This window comes from Nelumbo lutea, chromosome 7 (assembly GCF_056320005.1).
Source record: "Nelumbo lutea isolate HS-2025 chromosome 7, American lotus-T2T, whole genome shotgun sequence".
Taxonomy (NCBI): Eukaryota; Viridiplantae; Streptophyta; class Magnoliopsida; order Proteales; family Nelumbonaceae; genus Nelumbo; species Nelumbo lutea.
Genome location: NC_142690.1, coordinates 2,246,655 through 2,263,095, shown reverse-complemented (window position 1 = coordinate 2,263,095; position 16,441 = coordinate 2,246,655). Strand labels below are relative to the sequence as shown.

The 16,441-nt window shown below is 38.5% G+C and overlaps 2 protein-coding genes across 2 annotated transcripts in view; both read left to right on the top strand.

The window, feature by feature from the left end:
- The window catches only part of LOC148844598 (Pentatricopeptide repeat (PPR) superfamily protein), a 41,083-nt gene extending 35,856 nt beyond the window's left edge, over positions 1-5,227 (top strand). The window contains exon 3 of the mRNA XM_088953735.1: positions 4,603-5,227. The gene's annotated coding sequence lies outside the window, so the exon portion shown is untranslated. The remainder of the gene's footprint in view (positions 1-4,602) is intronic.
- Positions 5,228-7,036: 1,809 nt separating this feature from the next.
- LOC148844597 (uncharacterized) lies at positions 7,037-8,880 on the top strand. Its single transcript, XM_088953476.1, has one exon. It carries the CDS (start codon positions 7,298-7,300, stop codon positions 8,258-8,260), a length of 963 nt encoding a protein of 320 aa, XP_088809602.1. The 5' UTR covers positions 7,037-7,297; the 3' UTR covers positions 8,261-8,880.
- The last annotated feature ends 7,561 nt before the right edge of the window (positions 8,881-16,441 follow it).

Here is a 16,441-nt window from a genome sequence, read left to right as displayed (position 1 = left end):
ACTGGAAAGGTGCTATCCAAAAATTAGTTGATAGGGAGGTCACAATTGGGAAAAGCTTGGATTTATGTTTTTGGGGCAGTGAGGAATTTGCTAGGAGGGCTTATGAAGAATTTGAAAGAAAAAAAGAGGAAGAGAAATTGAAGACCAAAGCACATTTGAAAGGGAAAGGTCTAGGATGAGGAATTCACAAATCAAGAGGATGAGTTTACAGATGAAGACTGGTGTTGGAAACTAGATAGGTTTTGCCTTTGTCTAGAGTTGGGCGGTGGTTTTTGCTTTAATGGGGTCTTGTATGGGGTTTCTTTTTTATGGAGTCTGTTTAGGTTTTATTTTGCTTGTGAGGTGTAGTATTCTTAGGCCTGTTTGGCTTTCCCGTGGATGCTTCTTGCTCTAGGTGATGTCTTATCACCTCTTTTTTTCTCTTTACCAAATTTTCTTTTCATTCTTCAATATATATGTATGTATACAAGATGGAGAGAGGGAGGGAAACAAACCTAGTGTCTCAATTATATGATCGGAAGCTCTAGAGTCAATAATCTAAGGTGAGGGTTTGGAAGTCAAACAAGCCATACTTGAGTAGACAAGAATAGTTGTATTCTGTTGGGAAGTTAGACAAGCCATACCTGAAGGAACCTTTCATACTCATCACGTGAAATACTCATCATCTCCTTCCTAGAGGCACTAGTAGATGTAGAAGATGATTGATTAGTTTGTTGGGTATCAACCGCGTCACCACTTCTTGTTGTTGCATGATTGGCCCATGTAGAAGGATGTCCGTGTAAATCATAACAAAAATTAACAGTTTGTCCTTCCATCCCACAATGTGCACTTTTTAGGCCCATAACCGCGACCTCTACCATGACCTCCCCTGAGTCTCGACTTCAACTATGCCCACCACCATGATGCAATATAGGTCCACCATGGCCTACCTGAACTCCATGATGCTCTCTATTTCCACAACCTCTCCCTCTCATCACTGCAAAGGTTGATCTATCTGAGACTGTGGGACTTTCTGAAGACCCAATGTTAATCCTACGAAGTCGTGCAAACAGATCCTCAAGAGAGGGAAGAGCAAAGCCTCCAAGAATTTGAGCCCTAACTGGTTCACACTCAGCCTTCATTTTAACATCTGATGTCAAGGGATGATAGAGATTCAGTTCATTCCGAAGGTTCTTCATACTAGCATAGTACTCCTCAAGTGTTTGATTTCGTTGTTGTAGATTAAAGTATTCTTGATAGAGCTGATATACCCTTGTAATATTATCTTGTCCAGAATAGAGCTTCTTGGCATGATCCCATATTTCCTTTCATTGTTGTAGATTAAAGTATTCTTGATAGAGCTGATATACCCTTGTAGTATTATCTCGTCCAGAATAGAGCTTCTTGGCATGATCCCATATTTCCTTAGTTGTATCAAGAAACATATAATTCACACTGATTTTGGGTTCCATACTATTCCACAACCATGTCATAATTTGTGCATCTTCTTCCCAATCACTATTCCATTGGGAATCAGCTGAGGGTTTTTCCTCTTTCACATGTTTCACTTTCTTTTCGGCTCTAAGAAAGACCTCCATTGACTTGGCCCATGGCACATAATTTTCACCATTCAGCTTGATGGAAGTCATTTGTAGATTCAGAAAATCAGGGGGAATCATAATGCTGGATTTTTTTTTTATCACTATTCTCTCCTAGCATTGTCATGGGTAAAAAAAAACTTCACTTCACAACACCACACTATACCACAACCAACCAACTACGACCAAAACATGTGCTGTAATTAATTTTCAGCACTATTCTCACACATATCACCCACTTCTATCAACAAGAAACACAGACAAAAGCTCTGAAACATGTGTTGTAACAGGTTTCAACACTGTTCTCACACTTATCACTCACTTCCATTAACAAGAAATATCCAGAAAATCACTTCTTATACATACCTGTTAATAGGCTGGCTACAAAAAGTCCAGAAAACCACAACTGTGACCTTTCAGATCATTGAAACAACCCACACGAGCTGCTGCACACAAACTGATCATTGACAGTCCCTCTTCGATACATCGACTAGAGGGTTTCTCTAAAGCTCCACTGAAACCACACCTTCTACTGCATCAGGAGACATGGATACCTCCCTAGACAAGAAATAATAAATCCTTTTTAGTCTCTCTTTTATCCTCCAAGTATTCACCAAGAAACCTAAAACTCAATGTGCTGAAGGCGCTAAGAAGAGAGAAAAAAAACTGGGAAGAAAATCAGGGCTCTAATACCATGTTAGTTATTCGACCAGACCTGATTTACTTCCTGAAATAAAAAGGAAAATAGAGAGGAAGAAGGGAGAAAGAAGGAGAAGAAGAGAGGAGAGAAAGAGAGGAGAAGATGAAGAGATGGTTCGGCTGTTCTCAGAAGAGAAAAATCAGTCTCCCCAGCCAAGCAAAACAATATATATAAATTTCTAATTAAAAGTACAATGACCTTTGTGCCCCTCTATATGTATGGAACACTATTTGATTTCGGACATAATAGACAACAACCTAAAGTAAAACACTATGAAATGACTCAAATTCCCCTTGACTGTCAACTCTAACAAAACCACAAGCCCGAAATTGAACTAGCATGCATCGAAAGCAAAATCTAGACATCAATCTTGATTCTTTTTTTTTTTTTTCTTCTGGTAGACTAGGATCCTAAAACTCAAATTTGACAAGACTTATAAACAGGAACCCTCCTTTTTTTTGAGAAAAAACAACATTCATTATAATTTAAGACTGGTAACTAAATTTCAATCCAAGTGCAAAGCCAACATCTAGAGTTGAACCCCAAATACAAAGAAAGAACCTGATATGTGACCTTGTGATTAAAGCTACTAAAAATGTTAGGACTGCCACACCATAAAATCTAATTGATGGAGATTAACAACCACCTCTTCATATAAACCTGAATGAGAGTAGCAATTTTTTCTCAAATTTCCATGCAAGCAAGAAAAAGGGAATACATGCATCAGGTCCGGGGAACTCCAATTTTAATGTAAGATGGAACATGGACCTGGTTCATTGTGCGAGATGACTAATCAAAATTCAAATTCATATGTTCACTCTTATACTGCATCCTACTATCCTAACAAGCAACTAGACAACATATTTCCTGATATGGCTCCTAAAAACGATATGACCTATGTACAGATTCCCCATATATATACCTTGTTTTATAATCCAAAGGTTTCATAAGATACAGATTCATGTGAAAATATCATTGTTGTTATTGTTTCTAGAGTAAAGGATTTTGAAGTTGTAAGTGAACATAAGATTATAAACAGCTCCTTTGATCTCCAACATTCCCAATTTACAGCCTCCATGAAGTCATAAGATTATAAACAGCTCCAAGTCCCAAGAATTTCATACTAAAATTTTTTGTGCGTCTTAGATTCACTTTTAGACAAATGGGAGCCTACTGATGACAGTAATATTTGGTTAGCTACTAGTGTGTTGCTTGGATCCATATTAGCCAGTTATCAAAGATTGTGGTTAATTCTTTAGCTTCTATGTGAATGATTTCAGATCGTGCTAGTTTGGCTTTCAAATTTGTTGTATTCTTCGAGTTTTCACACTAATATGCAAAACTATCTTGTTGATTTCAGTAACGAATGATATAGTAGTTTACCAAAAAAAAATTAAATTTTGATGAATTCTGTAATAGGGAAGTTGTTCCAGATTCTGTTAATGTAGTATTCTTGAAGTGGGTTAAGATTGTTAACCACATTGACACCAGTGAAAATGCTACCCAAAGCTCTCATGTATGACGTGCGCCTAATGTCAGCAATATTTCGTTCAATTGACCCCTTGTTCATTTCCAAGAATTAAATTACCTTATAACCGGATTGACATCTAATTCAATTAAGATTTTAGTATGTTAATGTTAGTTTGTATATTCATGTCTACAAAAATGACAGTTGTTTTTCTCATAGGCTTCTCTATAATAGTTAAATTTTCTGAGATGTTTTTTTTTTCCATTTCGTTCGAAGTAATATTGTAGAATTAAATTCTAATGATTTATATGGTGGGGAAGTTGTTCCAGATACCATTAATGTAGTAGTTCCTCTCATATGTGATGCTATGTCACTTCACTAAGATTTCGTTCAATTAGATCAATTTTCATTCTCAAGAAAAAGATAGCCTTAAAATTGGAATTACATCTAATACAATTAAGATTTCAGTATCATGTGTAAAAAAAAAAACATAGCATATATTCATTAATAATATATTATAAATTTATCATATATTTTTAATTCATTTTGTTGACTTTTTTCAATTATTATTATTATTAATAATATATTTTTTAATATCTCATTTATTTTCAAAATTCTCATGTTCAAAGCATGTGCATTTTCCTAGTATTTAAAAAATAAAATTAAAGAAAATTTTCCATAGACCAAACAATGGATAAGAAAAACTGTTCCCTTTCCCTCCTTTTTTTCTCTTCCCTCCCTCTTTTTGGGATAAGTAGACTGTACTCCCCTTCAGAAATCTAAAATGACAGTCACCTCTTAATCTACTAATAGCCCCTTTATAAACTGCATCCCCCTTCTTTTTATGCAAAAAACAGCCTAAGCGGCAAGGCTCAAGACCAATGGAGCGGAGCTAGAAGCAGTAATGGAGGAGGTAGCAGCAGCAGAATCTTCTAGCAAAGAGAACCAGTTCCTGATCATGAAAATGCACCAACCATCAACCAACCTCTTTTGATGCCCAAGTCAAACAGAAGCTTTTTTCGAGGATAATGGATTGCAGCTGTGTCGATCCAATGTTAGCGGGTTCAAGGCACCTTGAATTGATTCTATTCTCATAGCTGTGTGGCCTTCATGTTGGTGGTACCTTGGAACCCCAACTCCTTAAGCAACTAATTAAAATCTAAGCCCCACCCCATACATGACATCCCATGGCTTCCACTTCCTGAGAGGCTTCTTTTGCTCATCTCATCTGGTAAGTGAATTATGAATAGGATATTCAAGAAAGCTTTCGAACTGGAAAGTCTGGATAAACTTTGCAGTTCTTTTGGAGTTCACTCAAATTAATCAAGTATAACAGTTTATAAGCTTTCATTTTTTGTTGGTGATCAGAGGTGGGACTTACCAGTTACCACCACCCTTCTTGGAACCTTTCTTAAGTAGTTTCTTTTGAGCTTTAACAAGATGCATAATTTGTGGTTGGAAGAAACTGTCATGGTTACTACATACACAATGTTAACGGAGGTGGCGTTGTTATGAGCTTTTTCACAATGATGTCATGTGTTAAATCAAATTCCGTTGCAAGATTGCACGTCTCATTGTGTTTGGTTTTTATAATTTTTTTTTTTTCAATTTCACACTAAACACATTTTTGCTTTCAATAGGGTCCGTTTGGTTCATGATCAGAATCTGAATCGGAATCGAAATCTTTTAGAATCAGGATTGAAATGGTCTATTCCCATAGGCTGTTTGATTCAGATAGGAATGGGAATGGGGATTGGAATCAGCGGAGATGGAATTTCATTCCCAAGGGAGGGGTAAGGAATGGCCATTCTCTCAAAATGGGGGAATGCCATTTCACTAGGAATGGAAATGAGATTCTAATTCCATCCAACCAAATAATTGGAATCATTCCAGACCCCCATTCCTGTAAATCAAACGGGACCTAAGTTTTAGAGGGTAGGGATCTGCTACCAACAGAACGCTCCCAACACTGTCCCAGCGGAGGCCACTGCCTTCAATCATGGGGAGATGTTTCCAATGTGCCTGTAATAGATTGTTGGGACAGTTTGAAAGTGTTTGTTGGGGGCGGATCTGAACTCAGTTTTAGAAGTCCCCCTCCCTTGGTTTGTCCACTCAAAACAAATCAGATTGTGATCAATAACATCACAAGTGGATGGACGATTGTTGAGCTGTGAGTATTGGTTTCTCTGTGTCAACTTCAAAGGGAGCATAAAGGCATAAGCAACTGGAAATTTATTCGCAGCAGTTTAAGTACGTGAACTGGAGCACTAACCCGAACATCTGCTTTAAAATGTTGCCTATTCGTGTATATATTGGACATAAATTTGATTTGGATAGTAGTCGTACAAGACTGTAAAGACTCTTTAGATTTTGAACAGATAATGGATTGTTTGATAAGAGGCTGAACTGAATGACTTGTTGCTTTTGTTTCTAGGCTGCATTTGGTAAATTTGGTAAGATTGAAAATGCAAATATGTTTAATGCAAATGGAAGTATGTACGTTCATGAAAGTTCAAAGTGGAGTTGGTTTTGCATTTACAAGTTCTGTATTCTTACCAAGCATATTTGGTTGCGATAAGTACAAATACGGTTTCCAAGATTGGAATCTACTTTTTTTTTACACCAACAAATTTTCCTCTCATTTAAAATGCAAATGTCAGGGGTGAAAAAAAAAACAAATTTGTGTCATTTTAGTATAAAAAACGTATTCTTATCAAATGCCTATAGTTTACACTTTTATATAGTTAGTGGATAAAATAATTAAATACTCTAGTGTATCTATAATAATCAACCCAACTTCAGCTTCAGCTATTGAAGAGCTCACAATCTCCTTAATTAACAAAAGAATTTATTTTATTTGTTAATGACTTCCTTTTTCTTTGGTTTATGCTTCCCCTGCAGAAAAAGATCTTGCATAGGCAAACAAACAAAATATAACCCACCTTCTAATGAACCGATTGATTGGCTTCTTCTGTGATCCTAAACTATAAAAAATACCTGCATCAATGAGGATGGAACCAAGTCAATGCGTGTACACATGCATTTAATTCAAGAGCATGCACAAAAATGGTCTTGCCTTTTGTTTGTTGGATTGATCCAAACTCTGCTTTGGGTATTAAGAGAATGTGTTGTTTGCATTCAAAAATATTGCAGTTGAAAGAGTGTGGAGCCAAACCATCCAACTAATTGCAGCTCGGATTGGCCATATCCCCAAAGTAGAATTGATTAAGCAATCCAAATTAACCACTCTACTAACAACATCTTTGCATCCATCAAGCAAAGGAAAGCGTATGAGAATGAGAGGAAATGCTTTTGGCATCACAACCCAATTTTGGACAGGGCCTAGGCCAAGCCTTGAATCCCGGCCACAGCTGTTCAACATTCAAACCCCTCAAAGAATCCTCTAGACAGCTCCCAACACCTCCAAACCCTTAAAACCCTCTCTCTCCCTCCTCCATCCTCATCTCCCAAACCCCATTAGTTCAATTTCCTAGAGCTATCCTTTCCCCTCTTCTCTGTCCAAGGGGACACAGCAACTCATAGAACCAACACATGGGCTCTTTGGTAGGGCATGTAATCCCCGGATTAGGTTTCCTTGTAATTGGATTATGGCACCTCTTCAACCTCATCAAACTCCACGCGCTCAACCCAAAATCCTTCACATCTTCTCCTTGGTTTCCAACCTCAAGAATGAGATACTTAGAGCTCTTCTTGATCATGGGAGGTAGCTGCACCTCTATAGCCATGGAGCTCTTTATCGGCCCAGAGAGCCACCAGCCATTGGACTCTGATGGAACCATCCCAACCACCCACCTCCACAACTTTGAGCATGCCTCCATATCCCTCTCCTTCTTCATATATGCAGCTTTTGCGTTTCTGTTCGATCAAATTCAACCAAAAGCCCACCATGGGATCACCCAGTTGCTAGGAGCACTGGCTTTCGCCCAAGAGCTCCTCCTCTTCCACCTCCATTCGACTGACCACATGGGTGTGGAAGGCCAATACCACCTGCTTCTACAAATCATAATTCTCGTATCTATGCTCACCACTCTTATGGGAATTAGCCTTCAGAAGAGTTTCTTGGTGAGCTTTGTCCGGTCTCTTAGTATTTCCTTCCAGGGCATTTGGCTTATGGTCATGGGCTTTGCTCTCTGGACCCCATCGTTGATAGCAAAAGGGTGCTTCATGAACTCGAAAGATGGCCACTTTGTGGTGAGGTGCGAGACTGATCATGCCCTATACCGAGCTAAGGCACTGGTGAACCTTCAATTCAGCTGGTTCACTGCTGCAGTTGTTGTCTTTGGTGTTTCCGTTTATCTAGCTCTGACTGTAACTTACACCAAGAAAGTTTGGTATTGGTCTCTGGGTAAGATAGAGGAAGAATATAACGATGATGATGATGATGATGGTGATGATGATGACGACGAGTCATGGCAGAAGAGCAGACCTGATGAATCCAAGAGTTTGATTCAAATGGGAAAAGGATCAACACCAGGGATGGACATTGAGAGGTAGAAAAGAAGTTAGAGGGGGCCTGGATGGAGGAGTTGATTATTGATCATATGTCCGTTTGTTTATTCAATAAGCCCCTCGGAATACCGGGGTTGTTGAGAATTGATATACCAATAAGAAGAGTGGATAGATGTACTGGGGGGAAGGTTTGAAATTGTTTGGCTTTGTGTTGATAGCTTTTAGCTGAGAGTGAGCTCATTGTGCTTGAATGTATATATATTAAGAAAGGCAAAGAGGGTATGTTGACGCTTGTTTGATTGCTTGGTGGCTGCTGCGAGATCAAATCAGCCCTCCACAACGTCCCACAACACATTCCGACCGTGTATTGGGAATATTGTAGGTGGCTGATTTGAACTCGGCTGCTGTTGCTTTTGTCTGTAGGCATGTCAGTGGGTCGGGTTAAGTGGTAGACACATGCCCACTAGGGAGAATGACAGTTCAGCCCAGGGACAGAATTTTTAGGCCAAAAGTACAGTTGAGGTAGGTGTCAGCTTGGAGTTGATGCCAATTCATGGGTGGGCGGTGTATAGAGTGAGGGTTTTTGACATTTTGAATGTTTATAGATCTACGGTGGAATTTAGAAATCTGAATATGGCCTGTTCGTACTTTTCCGATTTTATTAAGCCCTGTTTGGCATGTCTTTTTGCATGGTTGTTGGTTGTTTAGAAGCCTGGCAGCTCGCGTTTTCATTTTTTTCTTTTTGGTTGGAAGAAAATATAACCGTCAAGCATTCTAAAAAGAAATAATAAGCTCGATTTGAGCTTATTTTGGGAAGCTAAAAATGGAGTTTCTTGCCTTTTTTCATCTCGTCTTCGCTGGATGGACATGCAAAAAGATGCACCTCCATCCAAACAGTCTTTGAGCTGTCAAGATTTTTATGTAAAAGCTCATTACATCTTTTGACTGTCGGATCTTCCAGAAGTTCTTTCAAAAAGACTTGTCAAACAGCACCTAAAGTTAGAGTTGGGTTATAGCAAGGATTGAAATATGTATCCATCTATATCGATACATACCGATACTACCCGTGAGACACAAATGTGCATGCACATACTCTTCTACTAAAAAAGAAAGCTATTATATTCATTTATGAGTAAATGAATATAGCTTTTATTTCTTTATTACTTAAATGTAATTCAAATAAATAATACATATTACAGTTAACTCCAACTAAAAAAAATGTAATATTTAAAATTAGTATTTTATAAAAATAATGGAAATGAATAATATATCAAATCCACATTTATATCAAAATATTATTTGAATCTCAAAAAAAATTATAAATATAATATTAATAAGGGAAATTGTGACACCTGCCACCTCATGCAAACCAAGTGCAGTCTCTTGACAACTGGGTAGCTTGGGAAGCTCGGGCAGCTTCGCAGAGTTTGCCACAACTTGCCACTCACAGATAGCTCAGCATGGCTCGCCACAAGCAGCTCGACAGAGCTCGCCACAAGTAGCTCGGCATAGCTCGGGGAACTCAGTATAGCTAGGGGCAACTCGGCATAGGCAGCTCGCCACAGGCAGCCTGGGGTCTTACAAAGAGCTCGCCACTTAGGGGCAGCTCGGCACTTACAGGAAGCTCGGCATAGGCAGCTGGCCACTCCGCAGGCAGTCTGGCGTCTTACGAAGAGCTCGACACTTAGGGGCAGCTCGGCACTTATAGGTAGCTCAGCATAGGCAGCTCGCCATAGGCAGCCCGGCATCTTACGAAGAGCTCGGCACTTAGGGGCAGCTCGGCTTATCGTAGGAAGATCTCCTACCTGACAACCATACCTGACAGATCCGGAGACCTATGCCCACGTCTCTCGCTAGGCGGCGCTGTGCCTACCAGTCCTGAGAGTTGTCCCTTGACTGGCAGAGCTGTACTCTGCAGCAGCCGCCTGCACCCGCCACCTCAGCTCTGGTAGTAACGGTTGCGGTAGAGAGACAGAGGTGGTTATGCTTGACTTGGCAGAGGCTGTTACACCTGATTTGACAGGACACCACTATATAAGGATTCCGACCCCCAAAGACCAGGGAGAGAGAATGAAAAAATGGAGGTAGTCCCTGCTCTCTAGCTCTCTCATTTCTCTCCAAGCTCCCGACAATCAGAATGCTAACTTAGGCATCGGAGAGTCCCCGCTGGGAAAATACCCTCGAATCCTCTGATTCAGTTCTCGCAGGTTCCTCAGCTCCCGCCGCCTACAAAGGAGAGGATATCACCTCATGCAGAGGGCAGTCCGGTTGCGCTACACCAGGGAGCTCCACCATCCCCTGAGTTACAGGCCTAGGAGTAGGTCAAATGACGAGTCCACCCGGGTAGCTCACCGCTAGGGAGCTCGTCACCAGGTAGCTCACCGCCAGGGAGCTCGTCACCGAGTAGATCACCATCAGGGAGCTCATCACCAGGTATCTCACCACCAGGGAGTTCGTCAGCAAGTAGCTCACCACCAGGGAGCTCGTCACCAAGTAGCTCACCACCAAAGTGCTGTACCATCCTCCCCTGGAAGCAAGTCAAATGGCGAGACACTTAGCTAAAAAAAAAATTGATACATCACAAAAATTTGGTACGGGACCAGAAACGGTTACATCATATGTATATATATATTAATTTATACTACATAAAATCATATTTATTATTTAGAAAATAAAAAATGTTTACAAAATATTGAAGAATATGATCTTAAATTTAATCTATCAAATCTACTAATTACATTTATACCAAAAAAGAAATTTAATTAGAAAATTATAGGAATAAAAATATAATAATGGAATAATCATTTTAAAAGTTAAAATTTTTGAATATGCATATGATATATATCTTAGAAATTTTAATAAATTTGATTTATTTTAAGTTGAGATTATAAATTATTAATGGATATTTTAATTTGCATAAAGAATTTAATATTTAGTTGACCTCTTTGTTAATGTAAAAAAGTAGAAATAGTAAAATTGAAAATAATTGATATAATAATTAAAATATAATAGAAAATCTGTTTTGCATTTTGGGTTCTTGATTGATACATTATCAATAAAATTGTGTGATATCTATGTATCATATTATATTAATTGTAATATATTTTTTATATACACCATTAAAATATATTTTTTCTATGTATTTATACATTATTTATGGTTATTTGGCCTTAAATTTAATATTATTAATATATTATGAAATTTTTATGTGTTTCTCTAACATATTTATATTTTTCGTTCATATTCATATGTTTCCAAAGTGTATCAATATCTATATCTGTATCCAAATTGTCCAATACGATACTAAATACCGATACTTTAATCCTTGATATATAGATTTGATTGAATACTAGCACACTGTATATGGGATGGATGAGGCTGGGTTCCATACTCCCTCTCTTTTTAGTTGTATCAGATCAAGTTTAGTTTGAGCCAAACCATACCAAACTTCTTTAGACTAGTAAACATTAAAGAGAAGAAGACTTCTTTGGATGGCGATGAGATGCCCTACAAGCAAAATCTCTGCACATACTCTCCAAGCATGTGAATTCAGCCAGAAACATCTTTCTATGAATTAAAATATAGGATATATTGCCGATGTGTCACTGGATGCTGTTTGTATAGAGTTTTTGCTTGCAGAAGATCGATTTGGGCTCCTTAGGATGTATATGGCCATTGAAATCAAAATTTAATTTCTATGTGAAATCCTAAGATGGTGAATGCCATGCATTCTTAGCCAAATATTATGCTGCCAAAACCCATTCAATTGCTGCTTTTGATCTCAATTTTTTTAGGCTCGACTGATGGAAGATTAATTAAGGACAAGTACCATTACAGCCAAAAGCATTCTCAAGACCAATGGACCACACGGTAACTTCCAAAAACCATTCAACTGCATTCTTCTCTATGTTGGGTATGTTTTATTGAATCTTTATGAGGATTAATCCAATAAATATGTTCATGAGAAGTGTCGGATCTTGGATCAACCCTCTCCATGTCATCCTCTTAGGTATCCTATAAGGCTATAACTGTCTTTGTGAGACTCATCAAAGTGATGGATGTGGATCTCATTTATTTTTTGTGGTATACCATTTGTTAGATACAACATGGACGATAGCATTAAAATTATAAAAAGAGAAAGAGCCATCTCTTTCTTTGGAGACTAGAGATTTCATAGTCAATCAAGTCTTCTTGGCTGAAGACTTGAAGTTTCGCCCTCTTGGTTGAAATTTCAAGGAAATTTCAGGCAATTGAGGACAACGTACATAGGATTTCTTCATTTTATTTTGTTCTTTCCTTGTCAATTCCGCAACGTACCCTCTTAAGTAAATGATATAAGGTCATTGAGTCATTCAGCTACTTGTTTTTTATTTTCTTTCTTTCAATTTAAAAGCTATGGATAATATACATTTGTAAGTATTAATCATTTGTCATATATGGTTTTTGAATTTAACTTTTATGATATATACAAAATTAAACACAAATATCTGCTTTATACAAAAAAGAGGTAAATGTATGAAAAAGTTTCATTCCTAGTATATATGAAAGAAAAATGAATATAAATATGCAGTTTTTAATTTTCATAATTAATAAGATATTAGGCGCAAAATGGGATTCATACTAAAAATAAGACTTAATGAAAATAAACCTATAAAAGTAAGGTGTTTTGGTATATAGTACATTGCACAATTGTTCAAGGTTCTGAATATCCATACAAGACAAAATGTTGATTGGGGTGTATTGGCTTGTATCATTGGACACTTTATGTTTTTTCTTTTAGTTTTTTCAATCCGGTTCAAGGGGTCGGTTTAAGGCACGTCTACCCTAAAGAGGTCAAACTCCAAAACATCTACTGTAAGGGCATATTGAGGGGTCACTAATATGATACATATGAACTAATACACACGTTAAGAAATTTTAGTCCTTGCAATTGTTTATTGTAATTTAAAACATACAAACACTACTAGCTTGGTGCTGCATAAGACAAGGTTTTTAAAACCATATCAGATAAGGAATTGTTCTGGGTCTGGTTTCTAGGTCGAATGGTCCAAACAGATGACCTATTCTGACAAAATAATAAAAAAAATTTAAAAACAAAAAACAGCTAAATACTGTTATCCAAGTTGACAGTTCAACTGTTCGACCACCCAAATAAACGGTTTTTGGACAAAAGGCAATTTTGGGGTGAAACTGAACCGATCAAATTGAAATTATTGGGTTCCTCAAGACCCTGTATATGTAACTTGATGCAAAAGGTGGTATAAATGTTTGAACTCAAATCTGTCCAACCAAACATGATTTTGGTACCATGAAGTCAAAACTTGATTCAAAAGGGAAATGCAACACCTTCATTTCAAATACCCTCAAGTTGAAATTATTCTTCTTGGGAGAAAAAAAAATTCCGTCCACATTCTACATCCTCAGGCACCTCAGCAATTGTCCCACAATTTTAGTCCATAAGAAACCAACGCAACAATATTAGTGTTAGAGAGAGCCGAACACGGATGACCCAATAGTTGACATCTGTGTTTTCAAAACCGGACCAGACTATTTAAATTGGAAACCACTCACCTGACTGGTTCCATTTCACACCAAAGCTGTTTTTGATAAAAAACTGTTGATCTGGTCAGCGAACTTCTGACCTAGGTGGTCGAGCTGTTGAACTGCCGATGCAGATAACAGTTTTTAGCTATATATATATATTTTTTAATTTTAATATTTTTAATTTTTTATTAGAGTGAGTCATCTGTTGTTGGACTATTCGACCCAAGGACCAGAGCCCATAACGGTTCCTTGTCCAGTCAAGTGTTAAAAATCTTAGTTGAGATGGTCACTTTGACACTCCTTAGGCATGGGATCACTTGCCATTAGACCTGTTCATGGGCCGGGCCGGGTCAGGCTCAGGCCGGGCTTTCACTTGTCACTAATGAAAATATATTAGGCCCGAGCCCGAGCCCGGTCCGACCAACGGGCCTATAACTTGGGCCCGAGCCCGGCCTTGGTAAAAAGCCCGAGCCCGAAGCCCGACCTAATTGAAAAAAAAAAAACAATTTTCCCTATTCAAATTAGAATTAAAAATTCAGATAGTATTTTTTTTCTCTTTAAATGAACAATGGGCCTACAATATGGTATTTTTCCCTTTCTTTTATATTTTAAAACACAAATTTACATTCTTAAATAAAAAAATTTATTCAAATGGACATAATCACATAACTAATTTTAAGTTTAATATTAGGTCGGGTCGGGCTATTTTGACAAAACCCAAGCCCGGCTCGAATTTATTGCGGACCGGCTTTTTTGGCCTGAATTTAAGCCCGCGGGCCTATAAGCATGTTCAAGCCCGTTCAGAGGGGTTGGGCCAAGCCGGGCCGGCCTGTTGGGCCACCCGACCCATGAACAAGTCTACTTGACATCCCTCTGGCTCGCCGCTTATTAGGCTCTTTATAATATGAAATTGGATTTGGTCCTTGCAAGCGCATAGACATGACATCGGCCATCATATCTCCAAATGGGTTAAGAAAATGGATTTGAAGAGGAAAGGAAGAAAGTGGACCCAAGAAGGCGCTATGTATTCTGTGGGGAGGAATCGGCCCATTTGTAGTTCTTGCCCCAAAATTAGTGGATTGAAAGAGATTAGGGGGACTGAGAAAGAAATTAGCTGATTGGTAAGGTCTTTTATTAGTCATAGCGGAGACTTGGGATCGAATTCGGCCTGCACCTGAGTTGGGAGATGGACTACCTTCATTGTGTAACCCTTCAAAAGAAATAAGAGAGAGAGAGAGAGAGAGAGAGAGAGAGAGAGAGAGAGAGATTATTGTGTCATTTCTTATCTTAAGGACTCATCTCCTTTTTGTAGTTAAAATGTCCATATGAATATTGAGTTTTTAAGTAAGTGACAAGTCCTTAAAATATGGAATGCCAAATGCAGATGGGTGGAGAGAGAGAGAGAGAGAGAGAGAGAGAGAGAGAGAGAGAGAGAGAGAGTGGGGTCGTGGATCTTTGATCCCCCTCTCAAGCATGGCCCCTCTAGTAAATTTTGTTGACTCATCAAATCTTTTAGATCAGACCAAATGAGCTTAGTTGGGTCAACTGAGGGGTGGGGAAATGGAGACCGGATCTGCTCCTTCCACTTGGCGCCTTGCAGGCGTGAGGCACCTCACACGCACATCCTATCATGCACTGGGAACATCTCCCATACTTATTAGTTATTATTCACGTGAGATGTTCCCAATGCATGGTGGATGTGCATGTGAGGCGCCCATTTGTGAGGAGCAGATCCCATCATAGGGAAGTGCTCCCAATGTGCTACTGGGTTAGTGTGGGGAGCAGACATGGTTTTCTTTGACATGTCAAGTGGGTTTTTACATACACTTACTTTGTGCCAGCCTAATTAGGCGGTATTTTGTTTTCTTTTGGTCCAATGAAAAGCTCAAAAGACCAAAAAAAGGTACTGTTCATGGTTTTTAAAAACGACCCAGAGACCGAACCAGTCAGGGGTCTGGTTACTAGATCGAACTGTTTGCCCATTCAACCTGAATGGTCAGCCCATTCTGATTAAAAAAAATGGTCAAAACCGTTTGAATGGTTTGAATAGTTTGAACGATTAACCATCTGGGTCAGCAGTTTGTTGACCAAAATCAACGATTTTGGAGAAAACTGAAACCAGTCACTTGACCAATTCTCGATTTTTCCAGTCCGGTTTTGAAAACCATGATATTTTCCCGTATACTGAAAATACCCAAAGACGAGTGCAATTAAAGGCCAAAATTTGGGCAAATTCAAATGAAGTTTTTGATCTTTATATACTGAAAATAGCTTTTCCACCTGTTTTTAACAGTCCAATAGGCCACGGTACTTATCAAATAAGTTCAATGTATTTTTTCATCTACTCGACTGTTAAAATTAAAAGATATTTGCCAAACACCACCTTAACATTGGCCCTTGAGAATGCTCCAGCCATGACACGTTACAATGGACGTGTGGTAAAAGAGTAATTGCAGTCAATTTTCTTTTTACCAAAAACACGATTATAGGGGCTAAATGGGTTGACGTATCATGCCTAAAACGTTCCCAAATCCCAATAGCTCAGGCCAAGAGAGAGAGAGAGAGGGGACACAGCTAAAGCTGTCAAGCGTGGACAGCCAAAATTGTATTCCTCTTTGGCCAGTGGCCTCTTGTATTTGCACAGAAATTCTGTTTATCTGATATATCTCATGTGGTTAATCC